Below are 19,708 nucleotides of genomic sequence, written 5' to 3'. Positions count from 1 at the left end.
CGACTTGATTGTGGTCAAGCCTCAAAGCAGTGATCGACGTGATCGGGCTATTGTGGACCCACGTGATGACCAATGGCCACATAAATCACAACCTCAAATATCGAAGGAGTCACGACATATATGACTATATCTTATTTGTTGTGTTATACTAGTTCATTTAATTTCGTTTCTTCCCCTTTATACGAGGTTTATGCCCGCCTTCCATGAATAATTTGAAGTTATGTTCAAGCCTCCGTACGACACCCCATTTACTTTCGTCGACCTCATCTTCCCATTTCTCCTCGACTTTCCATCCTTTTACGTCAGCTATAGTGAGGACCATGTCCCATGTGCGCGCCGCACATTGGCCTATTTCATGAATGTCGGATTCAACCAAAAGTCGGTCTGGGGAAACTACGTCAATTAATTTGCGATGATTTGGTGATCGTCCGTTAATGACAGTAGAGAGTGAGAGGAACGCGTTCGGATGAGATTTCTAAAAGCTTAGCACTATATCAGTCGGCCATTTTGACAAAGTACTGAAGACACATACTTCAACAGCGTGCCATGTTTCTGGACTGAATCCACAACTATGCATGTCGATACTGATGCGAGTCCAGGACTCCCCATACTTGTTCTTCATACGTTCAAGGAGATCGATGGTCACCTTCTGGGCCTTGACACTAGCAATGTGAACGCGATTTAGCTTAGTTTACAAGGTACCCAGTCCGAAGATACCTGTGTATGCTGACAGTCCGATTCATGTCCACGGCCACAGCCAGTTGAGCCTCTAAGATAGCAAGCTGGTGCTCAAATGGTACAGAGAATGGTGATAACTCGCGCTGCTCGGAGTTATAATCAAGAGGAACTCTTGCAGATCTATCTAGGCCGACTTCTCCAAGCATAGCTCCTGGAAATGCACTAAAGTGTTGACGAATGGATGATATGCAATCTCCTAGTCGCATGGGTTCCGGTAAACATGGCAGCATTTTCTCTAGTGCTTGGACATGCTCATCGTTTGTTGAACCGGATTCATCCTCCTTCAAGAAGAGAGAACGGTAGTGCTGTTCTTTGGAAGGTAGTGCTCCAGGAGCTACAGAGATCCAATGTGCAAACCACGGATGAAAGCCTAGACTAGCAAAAGTCAATGAGTTTAGATACGCGGAGTACGATGCAGCAGTCTAGAAAGCAAACCCACCGAAACACGGTACTACCTTGTCCTGATGGGACTTTGCAAGGTCAGCAACTAGAGACTGATCGTCTGGTCGAGTGGCCATAGCGCAGATAGTTATGGGAAGTTCGTCGATTACATTTGACGGAATTTCTGAATCCGTCGGGTGACAGTGGACATCCACCACATGCTTGAGAACGTCCAAGGGCGGTTCCGACATGTATGAGAAAGTATTTATACAAGCGAGATTTAGCGAAATGATTGTCGCAGACGTCAGTGCTTGTGGGAGTTGGTGTCAACGTCTCCGAGTAGAGAAAGAGACGCGACATCTCGTTTTGGCCCATGTTTCGACTTCTCCATCTCAGGGCGTCGAAGTCATCATTTTACCGAACAATCTGCTCGACGACCACGCTGATGATATCTACGCTTGACACTGCTCCTCCCATCCATCGCATCAAAGAGGGCACTCAATCTCTTGACAGGGAAATCTTCCGCAAATCAATACCGGTGTTGGCAGCTCGAATTCCCGCTCCAAAGTCAGGACGGTTTCTTGATGGTCTTAAAAAGTACATCTTTGCCTTTTTCATGCTTGATTCCATAGAGACTAATGCTAAGTTTATGGTAGTGATGTACTGGACCTACGCCGCTGTCGTACAGTTGTTCACGACAAAGAGGACAAAGGAAGACGTCTAGTTTTACTCAATTACCAAAATAGAGGTGTGTCATTTTGAGGCAGCTATATCATGATCTACATCCACAACAATCTTCTGTATTTTATTTGCTGTCTGTCCGACACTGCAAGCAAGATGAATTACCCGCAAGAGTTAATGAGTTCATCGAGAGAGAAGGTGCAACTTTGATGGTTTATGAGATCGAACTGGATTATAGTTATTGGACGGCAGGTACTATTTCCTTTCGCCTACCTCCGCCGAATTCAACTTGAGCTAACTCACGCAGTTGATATCCTCGAGGCCACGCTTCCCGAGGAGCTGTGCACAGAGTTACCGACTGGTTTCGCAGCTATGGGTCATTTAGGTAATTTGTCATTTTCTTGTTTTCCGATTTGCGCTCAATATGGTGCCAGCGCACTTGAATCTGAACGCAGAATTCTTGCCGTACAAATACATTATTGGACAAATTATTTTGGATGTCAGTGACTGGACTAGTGGAGTTTTCCAACACCCTCAGAGTGACCTAATCTCTTGCAGAAAAACCCGCGACTTCGGACTGTTGTCAATAAACTTGACACCATTCACAACCAGTTCCGATATTTCGATATGGAGCTGATTGCCGGAGAACCGGATTTCATCGTGCAGCATGTATATGTCCCGATTTTCTCAGGAAAGAAATTCGCGGACTTACGACCTTACTTTGGTAGAGCGAATCGAACTGTCGTTTCACTTTCGATTTCCGGGAAGTCTACTGGAACTCGCGATTGCACACTGAGCATGACCGCCTTGTTCAGCTGTTTCAGCCTGAAGATGGTGTTATAGCAGACGTTATGGCTGGTGTCGGCCCGTTCGCGGTTCCAGCAGCGAAGAAGGGATGTACCGTTCTGGCGAATGACCTCAATCCAAATAGCGTGAAGTGGCTTCGTAAAAATGTGGACGACAACAATGTTAGTTCGCTCCTTTCTTTGATTTACCTGCCAAGGACCTAATTACTTGAGACAGGTATCCAAAAACATTCGCGTTTATTGCGAAGACGGGAAGGACTTTATTCGTCTAGCATTCAAACGGGTTTTCACGGAGCCCTTCGATCCTGTCTGTGGTCAGACACTCAGCAAACGTAAACAACAGAAGGAGGAACGCAGACGGAGGCTATCCGCAAGTAAGGATGAGGCGAGTGTCCCTAACGAGCCCGAACCCACACCCGCAACTCCGGCCTTGCGAAATCGTATCGGACATTTCGTTATGAACTTGCCTGACTCCGCGATCGAATTCCTTGATGCATTCCGCGGAGTACTGGACCCTCTAGATCGGGAATTGAGCGGCGTGTACGAGACGATGCCAATGGTTCATTGTCACTGCTTTACACGATTTCTTGATGCCGGACTTGCGGAGGCAGACATAAGAAAGGTGCGCAGATAATTTAGCTCATGGGATTTTGCAAAACGTTCTCTAATTCTTGGCTTGTCTGTAGAGGGTGGAGGAATCGCTCGGGGGAGAGTTGGAGAAAGAAGTAACTTTGCACTATGTGCGCTCCGTGGCGCCTAATAAAGACATGTACTGTATCAGCTTCAGACTGCCTCAAAAGTTGGCATTCCAGTAACGCTAATGATAATATACAACAAAAGTTCCGTATTGTATTGATGATGCAGGCTAACGTCATAGGCCCGCGGTGCGGGCCTACTGCGTCTTTTTCCTTGCTTAGTAAGAGCCGGTTATGAGCGGGACCAATCCCAGCCGAAGATCTTGTCAGTCTCGCTTGATGGCAGGGCAGGGAACAGCCTGCGGCACTTTGCCCCGAAAAAAAATCTGTCTTGTTAACGTTCTCCACTCTGGCGACGCTGCTGTTCGCCGCACTCCTTTCCTTTTCTCTTGACTGCTCCTAGACGTGCCTGCTCTCCGTGGCGGCACATTTGTCATAGACCTCTAGACTTAGATTACGTCGCGTCCAACATGTGGCCCCTCCCGTTGCCTCGCGTATTTTCGCCTGTCCGCTGTGATGAGGGTTCGGTACCGTCTAAATCAGAGTCCTCTAGTCGCGGCGCGTTTTCGACTCTCAAGCAGGCCGTACATGCTCCGGAGTCTGAACTAAAGCGGTGGCGTAGGACGTTCGATACACACGCAAAGGTCACTGTTGGCGACCAGAAGTGAGCTGTTCTATACTGTTATTTTGAACCCGGGCTAACCGTCCTTTCTGGACGCGTCGTCGGACTTGCACTACTTGCATGAAGATTTTTAGATGTAGATTCATTCGTAGACGCTATTGCTCCCGCGAAAGACCTCTCGAAGCTGGGCCGGGCACAGTTTGCCACACTCTTCAAAGTTGCAGACTCCCAAAAGCGCGGTTTGATCTCGTGGGACGACTTTACTATCTTTCAGACTATTTTGAAAAGACCGGATGCGGATTATTGGATTGCTTTTAAATATTTTGACGTGTGCGTAAAATGCATTGGATGTTACAGCGCTTTCATAATATTCATGAATGGCACGCTTTTAGAGATTCGTCTGGCACAATCACATTTGAGGAATTCAAGAACGTATTTTCCCAAAATCTTGGGCCGGACAGTATACCGTTTGACTTTGATTGGTACGAGAGAACACACAGTCAGGCAAGTATAGCGAGATTGAGAATTTATGCAGTGATTGGGTCAAATTATACCTGGGGAAGAAAAATGGGGCTCATGTCCTTGGCTGTACGTCTTCACGCTTCTCCTTAGTGCCTTTCTAATACTAAATCGCGTAGACTCCGAATTTACCCAGCTTATGAAGGGCTTGCAAGGCGAACGCTTGCGCCAAGCTTTCAAATACCTTGATGGAAATCAGGACGGGTTCATTACACCCGAGCAGTTCAAGCGCATCATCATGGTAACTTGTCACGATTATTAGAGAAGAAATAGTATGAACTTACTCGTGTAAAGGAATTGGCAGGGCACAAGTTATCTGACGCTGTAATTGAGCGTTTACCAACATTGTGTACTTTATCTCCTGGTGGCAAGATATCCTATTCGGAAGTCATTGCTTTTCACAATGTTATCAGGGGTCAGTGAAATACTTAATTAACACTGATTAGACATTAACCTATTTGCTTTTGTTAGAGATGGATATGGTAGAACGGTCCGTAGTTGGTCTTCAGTTCATCCTTTCTCCATCACGTTAATTAAGCTTATATCACAGCGTAATCCGGGAAGCGACCCGCAAATCGAAAGATGGGCGGATAGATCAGAGTGACTTCCTGAACTACACTGCCTCGACGACCCGTTATAGCTTGTTCACTCCAATGGAGGCATCAATCATCTTCCATTTTGCTGGTCGAGGTAATGGAGGGCAACGCCTTGCTCTGATCGACTTTGCCCAACTTCTGGATCCAAAATGGCGACCACCCAGGGAACTAGGAGAGGCCAAGAAAAAGGTCTCGACATCCGTACTGAATCAGGTAGCACAATCGGTGTACAATTTCGTTCAAGGAGGTATTGCCGGTGCTCTCGGAGCGACTATAGTGTATCCTATTGACCTTGGTAAGCATAGCTGATTTATTCTCTCTTATGGTTCGGTTTACCTAGACTTTAATATTCTAGTGAAGACGCGGTATATATTTTTAAAACTTTACAAGGATCTGATTATGATACTAACTGTAGGGTCTAGAATGCAGAATCAACGTGGCAACGTTGTTGGTGAACTGTTGTACAAAAACAGCTTTGATTGTGTCCAGAAAGTTCTTCGAAACGAAGGCCTTCTTGGATTTTATCGAGGACTGGGTCCCCAACTTATCGTGTGTACTCGCATATCTATTGCAAAATCGATCTCCGCTCGTAACATGCGAATTGATTTAGGGTGTTGCACCTGAGAAGGCTATCAAGCTAACCGTCAACGATTTGATTCGGGGTCTGACAACGGATCCTGAGACGGGTCGCATTAAGCTCGGCTGGGAGTTGGTGGCTGGTGGAACCGCTGGTGGTAGCCAAGTCGTGAGCATATGTAGTTTAAATTTTTGCGTGATAGCGTGTGCTCATTGCACATACGAAAGATTTTTACAAATCCACTGGAGATTGTGTATGTTCTCCAGAGCAATTCAGTATTTTCTTCTACTAAGTTGGTAAATCGATGACTACAGAAAAATCCGGTTACAAGTAGCAGGTGAAGCTGCCAAAGCAGAAGGCGCTGTTCCTCGTGGCGCTTTGCACATTGTTCGCCAGCTGGGTCTCGTAGGGCTTTATAAGGGTGCATCTGCATGCCTTCTGCGAGACATTCCCTTCTCGGCCATCTACTTCACAGCGTATAACCACATGAAGAAGGATGTCTACCAGGAAGGCTATAACGGCAAGAAACTAGGCTTCTTTGAGACACTGATTTCTGCCGGTGTAGCGTCAGTGACGATGTTAATCTTGGACTTCAACTTCTGATCCTAGTTTTATAGAGGAATGCCAGCGGCATATCTGACGACGCCAGCAGGTAAGCAGACTCATGTCGTGCAGGCTGGAGTGTCTAATATCGTTCTCGGTAGACGTTGTCAAGACGAGACTTCAGGTGGAGGCGCGAAAGGGTCAAACCCATTATAAGGGCTTGGCAGATGCGTTCGTCAAGATCTGTGAGCAGTGCAGCGTCATGATTTGTTTCCTTGATATTAGCTGATATCCGCGAAGACCGAGAAGAGGGCTTCAAGGCACTGTTTAAGGGTGGTCCAGCACGTGTGTTGCGTAGCAGCCCGCAGTTTGGTTTCACACTGGTCGCATATGAATATCTGCACAAGGTGGGCATCGAGTAACGTTGTTGAATAGCCGATCAATAACTGATTGATGGTGTTTTGATTTCATCTGTCAATTTCCTTTGCCCAGTATCTACCGGTCAGTACAATTCTCACGTTCGATTGGCGCCTTGTTGCTGCGCTTTGGAATGAGGAAATTGCTAACTTTCTCTTGACGGGATCTATTGCGCTGATAGTATCCGTGGGAAGAACGCCCCAAACAAGTGGAGACGGCATTTACGTCTGGGCCGGAGGACCTGGCGAAGGTGCGGGCGAGGAATGCGCTCAAGATTCTGCTGGATGTTCATGGGGATGTTGGTCGGCGGTCACCCGCGTAGATGATCTTCTTGGCGTAGCATTGGATTTGAATGGATGTATTGATTCATATTGGGACAGGCTGTGTGTCCAGACCGAGGATCGAACTGATATGGTGATTAGTCAGCAGAAAATGAGACAGTGCCTCACGAGTGGATCAAGAAGCGTTTGCTTGAACGAATCGCGCTTGTGGACGTATTGATTACAGAAGATGCAAAAATGATTTAGCGTCAAGGAGACGGCTACAATCCGAGATGACCTGCCAATCGTAACGCCGTGCACTGACCGTCGCTATGGCCATGCCGGTCCCTGTTCAATCCGGTCCCACAGTGATGGAACCGAATCATGCATCCAATCCTTATAAGCCCCGCCGTCCCATATCACTCCTCTTCTCCACCCCTCATTCGCCTTCGCTTTTCGTTCTTTTTTCTCCTTTTTTTAAAAACTTCGTTTTTTTACGGTGAGTGCAATGTCGGTCGATAAGCTTTCGGGATAGGATCTGACAGGTTTGCAGAACGCTTGCGTTCTTTCATTCGCTTTTCCCAAGGTCGTCGCCGCTCTATCTAGTCTGCTAGACAGAACTGCTCCCATAAAGCCCAGCGTAGACCGCTTATTCGTTCTTTCTCAACGCCGACTTTTTTTCGACCTTCTCGCGTTTACGCAAGTGCTCGTCAATTCTTTGATACTTTCATTCGCTTTCGCAATCAATCATGAAAACCGTTCTCGTTGGTCTTTCCTTTGCGGGTGCAGCCGTTGCACAATTGGTGAATGGTGCTTCAATGGTGCCGTTATCGTCTACAGACAGTGGAGCTACTGCTAGTGCGACCGCATCATCGTCAAATGGCGGTTATTACGGTAGTTCCGCCCCAGCGCAAGCAACTGGCTACACTACCTCGACAGAAGATGCTTCTTCTGCGCAGTACACTCAACCCCCTTCAAGTACCGACATCTACTCCATGATGCCGTACGAGTCGATGACTGCTGGAGGATACTCAAGTATGAACTGTGGATATGGCTTTTCCAAGGCGTACGATGGGTCTTGCCAGGCTCTGTCATGGGTGTGTTCGGTGTCCGTGTTGATCTGCAAATCCCGGTCTGACTGATTCTGCCATTTTACGAAGTATTCCTTTGAGGGTTGCTATGAGACCATTATTATCAACCAGTAAGCTCCATTGGTTCCTACCTATTTATAATTATTTTTCTCACGTACATTTGAAGCTCTCAAAATTGTTATGACCAAACTGTGACAGAGACCTCAACTGTCTACAACACTGTTACTCAGGTCTACACCAGTGTTATGACTGAGGTACGGCTGTTTTCCAGAGTTATGGTTTATAAATATTTGTCTCAATGTATCAAATACCAAGACCGCAACCGTTACCTACACTCAAACTGACACGAACACTGTCACGGCAACCGAGGTATGTCATTCTTCTTTATGGAAACATTGGATCAATGTTAAGTAGTGTTTGTGTAGATTATGACTTCGACTGAGCTTGTCCCGACAACGTCAGCACTGCCTATTTGGTTTAATCTGGGTATATGCTAATTATTTTGGCAGTCGCGTCTGGGTATCAACGGAAATTGTTGACAACACTGTTAGTATCGTATTCCTGATAGGCCCGCGCACAAACATAGTTCTTACAACTGTTTTAGGTCACCAACTTGTACACCCTCACGGCAACGGAGACGAAGACTCAGGTTAATGTCTACACTCAAACCGCCACAGAAACGGACACGGCAGTAAGTAAATTTGTTTGTTTGTTACAGGATTAAGTTTTATATTGCTTTTAGACTGCCACTGAGACTCAGCACGAGACCGACTTTGTCACTGTTGTGAGTGTATATCAAACATGAGAGATGTTTATCTTCTGACCGACTTGAACAGGAAATGACGATGACCGACTTCGTCCCGACGACGTTAGTATTGAAATGATCCTTAAATGAGAGCTACTGGTACTAAGTTCTCCCTTCTAGTTATACCAAGGTCTGGGTCAGCACGGAAGTCATCGACAACACGAAGGTAATTAATCATGGAAATATTGCCCGTCTTCGTATTGTTGATCTTCGTCGTTCCAGACGATTGAGAACACTCTGACCGCGACGATGACTGACACGATGACTGTTGTGTCTACATCCCTTTCCGTCGCAACGCAGACTGAGACCGCTAGCGTCACCGAGACTATGATCTCAACGGTGAGTACAAATTAAACTTAGGAGTCCAAATCAATTGTTCTGAATGTTGTGGATGTTTTACATAGGTCACGGACGCAGTGACATACACGAGTGTGTGGGTCAGCACTCAAGTCATTGACAACACAAAGACGATTGAGAACACGCTCACATCGACTGTCATCGATAGCGTAAGTGTAATCCATACGGTTCTCAGCAGTGTTCTGACTTTAGTCTATTAGACAACCTATCTCCAGACTATGACTGCCACCGCTACGGAGACGCAGCTCTCAACTGCCACAGAGACCCAGACTGTCCAGGACACTCAACTCGCTTCTTGCTTGAACTCGGTGAGGCAATTTCTCTACATGAAGCTTTGTTCCATACTCAATGGCTCGTCCGTTTAGTGCAAGGGTAGTTGGTCATTAACTATGGGTAACTACAATACGTACAACACGTATGCGACCATGACGTCGTCTACGTACATGGCTAGCGCGACTGATATGTCCAGCTCGACCTCTGTGGCGTATGACACCTCGTCTGCTTCGTATGCTTCTTCAAGCAGCTCAAACGGCTATGACACTTCCATGGCCAGTGCGACAGCGTCAGCAAGCTCCGATTCGTCATCCGGTGGCAGTGGCTATTACTAGTCACCTCGTCTTCTCTTCCGTTTCTTGACGACAGTAGATGTTTCTCATTCCACGTCTCTCGGACATTTACATTAAAGCTCTGTTTGTACCTACTTCGGACGTTCTTTTTCAGTACCACGAGATTGTTGATAAGTATTTGATTGATTTCTCGAAAGGGTTCAGGAATTTATATTGCACTCGTATATTCGTGTTTATCCCTATTTCTTGCTCCTTTCCCTCCTCCCGCCCTTCGTTGCTGATGTAGCACAAGCTGGTTTTTACGTGTTAAAAACACTCTCGGACAATTCAACAGTGTGCTATATTTTGCAATGTTGTTTAACATACCCTCTTCCTCGTTTGTTTGTCTAGGACTAGAAGTCAAAACTCGAATGAAGGAGTACGGTTGAGCTGAACCAGGTAGATATTGTCTTCGGGCGGTGTGAATTGTTAGACATTCGGCTCCGAAAATAATGGCTTGGTGGTGCTATTTTATGTTAGCAAAAGCACACCATTCAAGGTGTTGCAGTCCAATCCCGGTAGTTTACCCCACACAGTTCCGTGTATACATCCGGGTATTTTTGTAAAGGAAATTTTACCAGGTCTCGACCCCGTTCGGAACACGCGAATCCGCATTCGGAGGGCAATGAAGACCAGTGACACACAGAATTTTGGGCAGGCCGACGTTGACCGGGATTCTTGATGCAATTCGTCTTAAACATGATGCCGTATTAGTTAGAGTGATGATCATTTGTATGGGGGCTTCGTGAACTCTGAAGGCAATCATTACAAGGACTGATTTCAAGATGGAACCTAGTAGTGGTTTGATTAAAGAATAACGACTTTTCGTTTACAGTAATATAAAAACACACTCTGTGTTTTGCTTCCGCTAGTGCCACGTGGAACGTAAAGATGACGTTTCAAAATGAGACTCGCATGTCCAGGGATTTTTTATCAAGGGCTGCAAAAGAAATTTTGCACTGGCAGATGGCTTTTCCACAGTGGCTGTGCAAAATATGCTGATCATTGATCGACTCGGGACGGATGCATTCAAGTCGTGTTGTGGCATTGTGCCTCTTCGCCACTGCCTGTGCACTCTTCAACTACCATCCAATCGCATCGGAACTCATGCCTCTGTTCACGTCCCCCGACCCTACGGATGCTTCAACGGTGCAGCAAAGCGATGCACAGTATCTGATATTCTATTCCTCTGTTGATGCCGCGGGCCAAATGTGGTGCCCGGTGAGTTTGTTCTAACGTTCCGGTGCATCCCTTCATCATGTCATCATTTATGAATGGTGGGTTCTGGCGTGTTTATCTGTTGTTGATTCCCTGTAATCAACACAGGATTGTAGACGCGTTGAAGAAGTCGTTCGCAAGGCGTTTGAGCCGCTAACTGCGCCTTCAGCTCTGATCGTCTTTGTTGGCCAACGTGAGGAGTCAGTAAATTTATGGCTTCGCATTTAGCGCCATTCCAACGTGCGATGACACTGTGATTTTTAGTTGGATAGGTAATACAACTAACGAATTCCGTGGAAGCCCGTGGAATGTCACTTCTGTTCCCACTATAATAGGACGAGATGTGGGTCTTGATTCGATTTCTAATTCACACAGACATTAGCATTAGAATGCTGTCCATACGCGACCCGGAATTTTCCTTTTAAAGTTTCCATACATGAAATTGTACACTAATTCCCTGTCTGTCCCTCGTCATTGTTAGGACGTCCGTTTTGTTGACGATGAAGTCAACGAAGAAGCGCTAAGGACTCTAACGAAGACGAAGACGGATTAGTATCCGAATATGAACATGGTTTTGTTACATTTATGATTGACTGCGTGCATATCGCTGTTAGATGAGCGCCAGAAGAATCAGGCTATCGATGAACCCTCGCTGTACTCAGCACAGCCCTTTTTCTTATACACCGCCTTCCGCTAATCTCGGTGGCTTGGTCTGCAACTTTCACCTATTGGGCATCTCATGACCTTCATAAGAAGCACTGCTGTATCTTTCTGCCATTAATCTGGCGTGTGTTTCTCGGATCCCAACGGATTTTTTTTGCATGCTGTATGCCATACTAGCAGATTTAGCGTCCATTACTTGAGGTTTTCCAGGCTTTCCTGAGGTACGGGTACACGAGCTTGCAGTGCAGCATAGCTTCTGTCAGCAGCATCAGCGGTAGATAAGGCAGTGACTCTGAAGTTTGCTGCGCTACGAATACTCTCAATCTGTTCCACTATCCTAGGTTCCCTTTCTTGCTCTACGATGACCCAGACCTCCGCTTCATTTGCATCTGAATCTGGCGCGGACTCATGGCAGGAGATATCCCGTTGTAAACGTTCTGATCGAGAAGCGATTCTCAATCAATATCCCCAATGGAGACTACAGACCATAGTATCTCCCGGAATCAAAGACGTTTCGAAGGTGCTACACAAAGAACTATCATCGGCAGAGCTGGAAATAGTCCAAGGCGATGCTTCTGCGATTCTGGCTGCCGTTCACGATCGCCGTTACTCTTGTGTGCAGGTCATAGAAGCTCATTGTCATGCAGCCGTCGTCGCACAGGATTTAACAAACTGTCTTACCGAGATATTCTTTGACGAAGCTGTGCAGCGTGCGAAGGAGCTTGATGATTACATGGACCGTACAGGAGAGGCATACGGGCCCTTGCATGGTCTACCGGTATCGATAAAAGATCACATCATGGTGAGGGGTAAAGATACTTCTACAGGATATGTGGCTTGGTGCTACAAGACAAAAGCAGACAAGGATGCCGTTGCAGTAGACATACTTAGAAAGGCTGGAGCCATTCTTTTTGTTAAGACAAATAATCCACAAACTTTACTGGTCTGTTTCCTACATCATGGGTTCTTGATTAAACTTGTATATTCACTAGCTCCTTACAGTCTCTCGAAACGAATAATAATATTTTTGGTCGGACATGCAACCCTTATGATCGTGATCGGACTCCCGGAGGAAGTAGCGGAGGAGAGAGTGCTCTGATTTCACTCCACGGCAGCCCCCTCGGGTTGGGAACTGATATCGGGGGAAGTATAGTACGTCAGGTTCTTTGTATCTAACGATACGGCACAAAGTAATCTTCTGCTTAAAGAGGTTACCGGCGGCGTGTACCGGTCTTTATGGCTTTAAAGCTTCTGTTGCTAGGATCCCGCATAAAGGTCTCATGGGCTCGCATGACGGCATGGATGCAATAATTGGCGTTTTGGGGCCCCTCACACGCTCAGCCAGAGATCTGTCATTATTCTGCAGGGTGATGCTGGAATACAAACCATGGTTGGTTGAGCCACCACTTCTAGAGATTCCATGGAGGCAAGATGTAGTCGATGGAAAGGACCTGCCATCAAGGCTTTGCTTCGCAGTGCTTTGGGACGATAAGGTGTTCAAGCCAGAACCTGCAATTATTGATGCACTAGATAAATGCAAAACTTTGCTGACCAAAATGGGCCACGTGGTGATCGATTGGGAACCAATACTGCATAAGGAAGCCTGGGAACTTCTCGTGAGTCACCTCCGAAATCGTGCTGCAAAGTAAATAAGTGCTGATGGCTGGTATGCAGACCAAGTTGTACTTCTTGGATGGCGGAGAAGAGTATATAAATGTTCTGAAGGGGTCTGGAGAACCTGCCGTGCTTCAGACGAAGTGGATTTTAGATCAAGTTCCGAACAATGGAAAGCCATTTACAGTTGCAGAGACTTTCCGCCTCAATCTTGAGAGGGAAGGGTTTCGTCAAAGGCTCCTTGAGCACTGGAATAATACCGAGGCTAGAACTGGGTTGCATAGATCGGTCGATGCCATCATTGCGCCGGTCGCTCCAACTTTGGCTCCGAGGCACGGTGAGACGAAATGGTGGGGATATACTTCATACTGGAACCTGGCAGATTATCCAGCAGCGGTTTTCCCAGTTGGTTATTGCAAGTCAAATTCAAAAGAGGTAGATATTAGGGCGACATTACCGGACTCCCAGCGAAATACGACCGGAAAGGTGGACTCTGATGGCCTGCCTGTCTGTCTGCAGCTCATAGGACGTAGGTTGAATGAAGAAAGGGTTCTGGGAATGTTGAACGTGATCGATGACGCTCTTGGCCGGGATATGTCCTATTCCCGATGATTCCTGTAATTCAGACCCTCTGGCGTTGTCGCGAGCGTCTATCATTGCAATAAATCCATTTCCTAATTGTTGAACTTCGATGACAAGCGCCCGCGAGCGCTTAAGATTCGAGCGTATGAGGATCTGCTTATGGCATAGTGCGGCCCCTTCTAAAACGATCCTCAGAAATTTTCTGACTTCCCCGAAGCGCAACCTGGCCAGAGTACCGCTCTAGATGGGGCTCGTCTGTATAATATGCTATAAGCCTATCTGCCTGTCCTTGAGTAAGGGGGGGCTTTCTCATTGTTTAGGAAGCATGCAGGGGAAGTGCTATATTCGTGTGTTCCTGTTCTTTCGTCGGAGACAGAGAATGGGATTCCCGTCCAAAAAGTCCATCATTAGAGCCCATCATTGCAGTGATGTCTAATGGACAATTGAATTCCTACTCGTGAGACGGCTTGAGCAAGAAGAGCAACAGAGTGACGCACAGGAAAACTCGGGTCCAGGTAACTCAGCGCCCCGATAGCAATGTCGAAAGGTCTCCGTTCGCGTTTCACAGCGAACAATAAATTTCAAGTTGGTATGGCCCGCGCCCACGAAATTGCAAGGCATTCACTCAGTGTCCGCTGTTCGTAGTCTGCAAATCCCGAGTCGTAGCACGAAGCGATTGGCTTAAATCAGCTTGCAATACTGCGAGAAACACTGTCCAGAAAATGGATCAATTTCCTTTTCAGCCCGACTCGATTCGCGTATAAAACGCGGGACACAATACGGTACTTACCAAAGTCTATCGACTCTAGTATTCCTCTTGTGTCTTTACATGTCATCCTTGCGTACTCCACTGTACCAAATCTAGCAGCGTTATCCCCTCTCTCTTTTTTTATCTTGATAGGCGCCTAAGCCCAAATTCTTGTACTATTCAGCTCTTCCCCATCATTAATCAGCTGGAGATGCCGGGAGTTGACTTACTAGGATGGAGGCGTGGGGGGATGACAGTCAAGTTGCACAGTTCCGCAACCGACCTCTTGATCGAAACCTACCCAACTCTCTATGAAAAAGAGATATCAGCGAACATTATTCTCGCCCATGCGCTAGACCGCTCACAGGAAGCGGGGAAAGAGCTTCAATCTCTACGGCTTGCCGTCTGTGAGCAGGATGTTCCGAAAGTAGGTCCGCAGGGTGCACCATCAGATGACTTGTCTTCTGGCACACAGAACTTCTGGTTGACATTGTGGACAACTGTCGGCACAGAAGCAAAGGCTCTAAAGCTTCAGCTGGTGCTGTCGTGCCTGAGCTGGAGTCTCGGAGATTACCCCATATTCCTGTGGTCGTCGGATGCACCAGGAGAGACAACCGATGACAAGTTGGCCCCACGCCTCGAGCTGCTCCAGGATGCATTACAGTCCATTGTCGATCGTCGTCGAGTTTTCTCAGTGTTTGGTAGGACAGATCTAGTGACCGCCTTTAAAAGATGCTGGACATCCAACACAGGCGCCACCGACGAACCGAAGCCATTCTACACGGCGCTCATGACGTACTGCACAAGGGAAACATTCAAACCATCCCAACGCATACAGCTGGAAAGGGGAACAATCCGCAAGGCGGCGTTTACTGACATAGACGCCATAGGCGTTCTCTGTAAGGAATTTGCGGACGCATCAGTACGTTTTCGTATATTCTTTCTCAGCGCGAAGAACCAATAGAGCAATAGATATACTTTCCGCTTACGTCGGATGGAGGGAAGAAGGAAGCGCAGTGGCTCATTGAGAGGAATATCATTTGGTTATACGAGACTGCTGGGAAGGTCGTAAGCATTTGTGCTGCTTCTCGTCAATCCGACAGAGTCGCGGTGTTAACGAAGGTCTACACGACGCCTGAGTGGCGTAGAAGAGGTTTTGCGGAGGCGCTGGTCAGGGTTGTCACTGACGAGTACGTTCTCAATTTGTTTATGTAGGAGAGGCTAACTGATCACCCAGCTACTTGCGTCTAGGATGTTGAAGACAAAACAATACGCAGCACTTTATGTGGGAGTTGAAAATGCCGCTCAACACATATACGATAGGGTCGGATATGTCGGACTTTGTGGTAAGGTTAGGCCCGCTTTCGTTGAAGACGTTTTGGAAATCGGCTTTCACGGTACGGACAGGGGATTCTGGTAAAGCGAACAAGAGAGGGCGGGGCTTGTGCACCTTCAGTTAGCCATTCCATTCAAAACAAAGTCTCGAATCAATCTGGTCGATGGAGTTATTAATGAGCCCCACAACTTCCAACCTTAGAAATAAACTCACCTGGCTAATGTGTTTCCTTTCCTTCCAAATTTCTCACAAAATCACTATTCTTCCCACCCGACTTCTTTATGAGACAGATGCCATCAATCATCATTTCCTTCCCCGCAACTGCTTTCAGCATGTCCCATACAGTAAGCAAGCTCACGGAAACTGCTGTCAGAGCCTCCATTTCAACTCCGGTTTTACCATCACAGATAGCAGTTGCTTGACAAAGAACACTGTATCTTCTACTCATCTCAGTGAAATCATTAGATGGAGGATGATTTTCTGAGAGCAGTTCAACCGAGACGTGATTTAAGGGAATAGGGTGGCACAATGGGATCAAATCGGATGTCTTCTTGCTAAAGGGACGGCATTTCAATGGGCAAGGACAAAAACAAATTTGTCACTGACATACCTTCCCATGATTCCGGCCAGCTGTGCAACAGTAAGTACATCACCCTTTGCTTTCGCTTTGTCTCGACGGCGTTTCAGCTCGCAATCATCACCATCGACTCCAGAGTCTTCCTTGCAAATGAGATCATATGCTACCTTTGGGATGAAGATCCTGCCTTGTGCTGTCGCCGATCTGTGCGTAATTTCTTTCTTTGAAACATCAACCATTGCAGGTCTGCCTTTCTTATCTATATGCGTTAGATGGCCACTTTCGGGAGCAGTTGAGTAAGGAGCCACCGTGGCGCGACGACAGTTTTCAAGTGCAGAGTTTCCAGGAACAGTATAGTGACCTGTTGCTCTTGAAGTGAAAAAAAGCCGGGAATTTGAAACCGATCTTCTCCGACGAACGTGATCTAGTGGATTTAACAGACATGGGGATTATGCTACATTGATGCACAGTATACAAGATGTCTGAAAGTAGGAATACACTCAACCTCCGATTTTAATCATGGGCCGATTATGGACAACGTCTATATCCTCCATCCCAGCGTGTTTCTCTTTCTTCATACCGAGTGCAGCTCGAACAACCTGCAGATAGTTGATGGCCTTACTCATTTCAGTCCAATAATGAACACATACCTCGACCAGATTATCGTCTGCCGCGCCATTGCGCATTAGGTCCCTCAACGACACTTCACGACTATCAAACAGGCAAACCTAGCACACTGTCAGGACGTCTCTCGTCAAAATGTCAATACAGTGGCTTACCTTTATCTGACCATCAGCAGTCAGACGAAGGCGATTACAAGTGCCACAAAAGTGGTCCGACATGCTGCTGATGAATCCGAAAGAACCGCGGTAACCAGGCACTTGATACGACCGAGCGGTGTCATTCACTTCGTCCGAGAGTTTGTACACACCCGGATGAACAGCCGATATACGCTCGAGTAGGACTGAAGAGGGGACCATTTTTTGCTTGTCCCATTTATTACCTAAAACGTCGGAAGGGCATCGCGGTTAACAAACTAATCGAATTACGAAGTAGACGCCTACCATTAAAGGGCATGAACTCGATAAAACGAACAGATAATGGGTGCTTTCTAGATATCGCTAGTCGATGCGAGACATCAGGGGCGAATAGAGAACATATCTTACTGTGTAAGTTCAATAAATTTTGGAACTTCATTGTCATTCAAGCCACGAATAACAACCACATTTAGCTTGACCGAATGTAGACCAGGGGTATGCAGGGCCAGATCCAAGGACCGTAGAATGGCATCATGTCCCATTCTCCGTGTCATAAGCTCGAACTTGAAAGGATCTAAAGTATCCAGGCTAATAAATGAAGCAAGTCAGCGTTTAATGACTATTGGTGGAACAAAGGAGTAGACCTCAAGTTAAGATGAGTGAGTCCATTGTCCACGAGTGCAGGAAGTTTCCTATGCAAAGCAATGCCATTGGTAGTCATTGCTATTGACTTCAAACCGAATTGACGGAGCTCCTTCAATCGGCCTAATGTCGGTGAAAAGGGATTTAGTGCGTTCGTTTGGCTATCAGTATACTTCAGGCGTACCGACTAATTCAATTATGCCTTTCCGAACTGTGGGTTCTCCCCCAGTCAACCGGATCTTGTTCACTCCGTTCTTAACAAAGAGTGATGCTAAACGAACTACTTCATCGTCGGAGAGAATGCTTGCTGGGGGGCTAAGCTCTGTTCCCTCACTAGGCATACAATAGAAGCCTAATAGAATCGACGGTTCAACATATTGTTCAAGGTGACAACTGTGCAGTAATACCCACAACGCAAGTTACACCGTTCGGTAAGAGATATCCTTAGGTAATCGTGTCGTCGATGAAATGAGTCATGAAGTGCAGGTACCTCGGGTTTTGCAAGGTCTACTGCAGCAATCCTGTTCTTTATCGGATGGCCCAGTAAACTACGTATTTCAAATGAGCTACGTAATGCACTTACTCTTGCTCTCTCGCGGACGCCCAGAACTGTATCCAAGACAGCAGGCTGAGCTTGGCTGACGGTATGAAGAGCACGCCTCGATTGGTAGGACGGAGCAGACCAGAGTCGAACTGAGCGCATCATGGTTGGAGACAAGTTGCTAGCTATTAAATTTCATTGTGTCGAAGCTCAAGGCGGAAGGGCATCATCACACCCCGCAAAGCGGATTATTCTTCAGTTCAGCATAACTAATTCTGGACGTCGATCATGTCACGGGTCGCGTCAGCCAATCACATCTTCCCCTCTTTCCCTCACACGCCGTTGAGTTCCACAACCTAAACCTCTGAAGCCTGCAATTGCACTTCTCCACGTCACGACAGAATGTTCAGTAACTGGTTTTCTGAGAGAAATGCTGTACTAGATGGCAAGAATGATGAAGCTGAAGCCAATGCTAGACTAGGGTCAGCCAATGCATCGGTTGGTCCGTACATTTCGGACTCTTCTGCCCAACGAAAAGCCGCCGTGTCCATGGAATCACCACATGATGCTGTCATTGACAAGATTGAAAATGAGTTGCGGGAATTGCACGCTGCAGGGGACCCACATGTCGACTCCAGTGGTAATCCTGATAGCACGAGCCAGCCAGGCGAACTATCGCAAGCAAGAACGAGAACCAGAGCACTCCCCGAAAATATATACGATCCATTTGACGGACAGAGCATTGGACTCCTAATTCATGGCGAGTTCGAGGAAAAGGAAGATGACCTCTGGACCCACCTTGCTCAAATTCGCCTTCTGCAGAGCGATATTGCCAGAATGCATGCGCAAATGGAAAGGTTAGGGGAGAATGAGCGATTTAACAATGCGGGGCAAGCAACGGAAGACGAGGCAACAAACGTAGAGGAAGAGGCGAAGGCGGCAAAGGCTGCTGAATTTACTAAACTGTCTAACCGATTCAATGTAAGAAAGGAAGCTATTGAGGCAGTCATGCAAAAGGTAGACCATTACTCTTGAATTCTTTGGGGATTTAACTGATGAACGTATAATTCAGCTAGAAACATTGTCCCATTCAGTTAACGACTTTCACTCCTCACGAGCACCCATATTTCGGCCGTTGGCTTCTCAGAATACAGCTGAATACAAGAAGAACCTAGGAAATCCAGCCACAGCCTCCAGTCAGGTGACCGAAAGTGCTCGATTCACAGAACTGAATAACAAAATCCTCTCTGCGTCTGAAGAGAATGTGTTGAAGGACAGCCCCGAGTCATTTAGCCACGATTTACTAGAGCATGCAGACACATAATTTTAGTTTCGA

General features: G+C 46.8%; 9 protein-coding genes across 9 annotated transcripts; 7 read left to right on the top strand and 2 right to left on the bottom strand.

Moving 5' to 3' along the window:
* Nucleotides 1–157: 157 nt before the first annotated feature.
* Nucleotides 158–1,395, bottom strand: FOMMEDRAFT_105965 (TatD DNase family Scn1; the record flags this gene model as incomplete). Its single annotated transcript, XM_007265331.1, has 4 exons — nucleotides 1,178–1,395; nucleotides 718–1,108; nucleotides 533–662; nucleotides 158–475 (listed from the first exon to the last, which is right to left on the bottom strand). The coding sequence occupies exons 1-4, from the start codon at nucleotides 1,368–1,370 to the stop codon at nucleotides 158–160; spliced, it is 1,032 nt and encodes a 343-aa protein (XP_007265393.1). The 5' UTR covers nucleotides 1,371–1,395.
* A 169-nt stretch (nucleotides 1,396–1,564) lies between these two features.
* Nucleotides 1,565–3,421, top strand: FOMMEDRAFT_81588 (uncharacterized protein; the record flags this gene model as incomplete). Its single annotated transcript, XM_007265330.1, has 9 exons — nucleotides 1,565–1,716; nucleotides 1,776–1,867; nucleotides 1,957–2,052; nucleotides 2,108–2,185; nucleotides 2,235–2,299; nucleotides 2,359–2,469; nucleotides 2,529–2,768; nucleotides 2,824–3,228; nucleotides 3,293–3,421. The coding sequence occupies 9 exons, from the start codon at nucleotides 1,565–1,567 to the stop codon at nucleotides 3,419–3,421; spliced, it is 1,368 nt and encodes a 455-aa protein (XP_007265392.1).
* Nucleotides 3,422–3,653: 232 nt separating this feature from the next.
* FOMMEDRAFT_105958 (mitochondrial carrier) lies at nucleotides 3,654–6,948 on the top strand. Its single transcript, XM_007265329.1, has 18 exons — nucleotides 3,654–3,965; nucleotides 4,050–4,253; nucleotides 4,316–4,405; nucleotides 4,459–4,511; nucleotides 4,562–4,683; nucleotides 4,737–4,857; nucleotides 4,914–4,932; nucleotides 4,993–5,333; nucleotides 5,394–5,403; nucleotides 5,461–5,587; nucleotides 5,649–5,783; nucleotides 5,843–5,868; nucleotides 5,930–6,181; nucleotides 6,233–6,267; nucleotides 6,320–6,403; nucleotides 6,459–6,565; nucleotides 6,651–6,659; nucleotides 6,757–6,948. Exons 1-18 carry the CDS (start codon nucleotides 3,772–3,774, stop codon nucleotides 6,895–6,897), a joined length of 2,070 nt encoding a protein of 689 aa, XP_007265391.1. The 5' UTR covers nucleotides 3,654–3,771; the 3' UTR covers nucleotides 6,898–6,948.
* Nucleotides 6,949–7,276: 328 nt separating this feature from the next.
* On the top strand, nucleotides 7,277–10,089 carry FOMMEDRAFT_19143 (uncharacterized protein). The gene is made up of 15 exons (XM_007265328.1): nucleotides 7,277–7,333; nucleotides 7,388–7,932; nucleotides 7,996–8,036; nucleotides 8,093–8,180; nucleotides 8,242–8,295; nucleotides 8,352–8,383; nucleotides 8,436–8,472; nucleotides 8,531–8,617; nucleotides 8,669–8,710; nucleotides 8,763–8,794; nucleotides 8,852–8,897; nucleotides 8,954–9,070; nucleotides 9,136–9,237; nucleotides 9,289–9,396; nucleotides 9,454–10,089. The coding sequence occupies exons 2-15, from the start codon at nucleotides 7,585–7,587 to the stop codon at nucleotides 9,694–9,696; spliced, it is 1,377 nt and encodes a 458-aa protein (XP_007265390.1). The 5' UTR covers nucleotides 7,277–7,333; nucleotides 7,388–7,584; the 3' UTR covers nucleotides 9,697–10,089.
* A 711-nt stretch (nucleotides 10,090–10,800) lies between these two features.
* On the top strand, nucleotides 10,801–11,464 carry FOMMEDRAFT_27663 (uncharacterized protein; the record flags this gene model as incomplete). The annotated part of the gene is made up of 4 exons (XM_007265327.1): nucleotides 10,801–10,914; nucleotides 11,020–11,104; nucleotides 11,184–11,254; nucleotides 11,393–11,464. 4 exons carry the CDS (start codon nucleotides 10,801–10,803, stop codon nucleotides 11,462–11,464), a joined length of 342 nt encoding a protein of 113 aa, XP_007265389.1.
* Nucleotides 11,465–11,765: 301 nt separating this feature from the next.
* Nucleotides 11,766–13,864, top strand: FOMMEDRAFT_19141 (amidase). Its single transcript, XM_007265326.1, has 4 exons — nucleotides 11,766–12,517; nucleotides 12,577–12,726; nucleotides 12,783–13,190; nucleotides 13,249–13,864. The coding sequence occupies exons 1-4, from the start codon at nucleotides 11,936–11,938 to the stop codon at nucleotides 13,798–13,800; spliced, it is 1,692 nt and encodes a 563-aa protein (XP_007265388.1). The 5' UTR covers nucleotides 11,766–11,935; the 3' UTR covers nucleotides 13,801–13,864.
* A 904-nt stretch (nucleotides 13,865–14,768) lies between these two features.
* On the top strand, nucleotides 14,769–15,938 carry FOMMEDRAFT_133168 (uncharacterized protein; the record flags this gene model as incomplete). The annotated part of the gene is made up of 3 exons (XM_007265325.1): nucleotides 14,769–15,440; nucleotides 15,491–15,708; nucleotides 15,770–15,938. The coding sequence occupies 3 exons, from the start codon at nucleotides 14,769–14,771 to the stop codon at nucleotides 15,936–15,938; spliced, it is 1,059 nt and encodes a 352-aa protein (XP_007265387.1).
* Nucleotides 15,939–16,071: 133 nt separating this feature from the next.
* On the bottom strand, nucleotides 16,072–18,534 carry FOMMEDRAFT_81558 (molybdenum cofactor biosynthesis prote; the record flags this gene model as incomplete). The annotated part of the gene is made up of 10 exons (XM_007265324.1): nucleotides 16,072–16,408; nucleotides 16,465–16,690; nucleotides 16,937–17,030; nucleotides 17,082–17,159; nucleotides 17,211–17,434; nucleotides 17,496–17,542; nucleotides 17,598–17,777; nucleotides 17,834–17,954; nucleotides 18,016–18,183; nucleotides 18,243–18,534. The coding sequence occupies 10 exons, from the start codon at nucleotides 18,532–18,534 to the stop codon at nucleotides 16,072–16,074; spliced, it is 1,767 nt and encodes a 588-aa protein (XP_007265386.1).
* A 187-nt stretch (nucleotides 18,535–18,721) lies between these two features.
* Nucleotides 18,722–19,696, top strand: FOMMEDRAFT_167107 (uncharacterized protein; the record flags this gene model as incomplete). The annotated part of the gene is made up of 2 exons (XM_007265323.1): nucleotides 18,722–19,389; nucleotides 19,445–19,696. The coding sequence occupies exons 1-2, from the start codon at nucleotides 18,775–18,777 to the stop codon at nucleotides 19,694–19,696; spliced, it is 867 nt and encodes a 288-aa protein (XP_007265385.1). The 5' UTR covers nucleotides 18,722–18,774.
* Nucleotides 19,697–19,708: the final 12 nt, after the last annotated feature.

The sequence above is a fragment of the Fomitiporia mediterranea genome (genome assembly GCF_000271605.1).
Source record: "Fomitiporia mediterranea MF3/22 unplaced genomic scaffold FOMMEscaffold_5, whole genome shotgun sequence".
NCBI lineage: Eukaryota > Fungi > Basidiomycota > Agaricomycetes > Hymenochaetales > Hymenochaetaceae > Fomitiporia > Fomitiporia mediterranea.
Note: the sequence above shows the minus strand (reverse complement) of the source record. Positions and strands in the feature narration are given on the sequence as shown.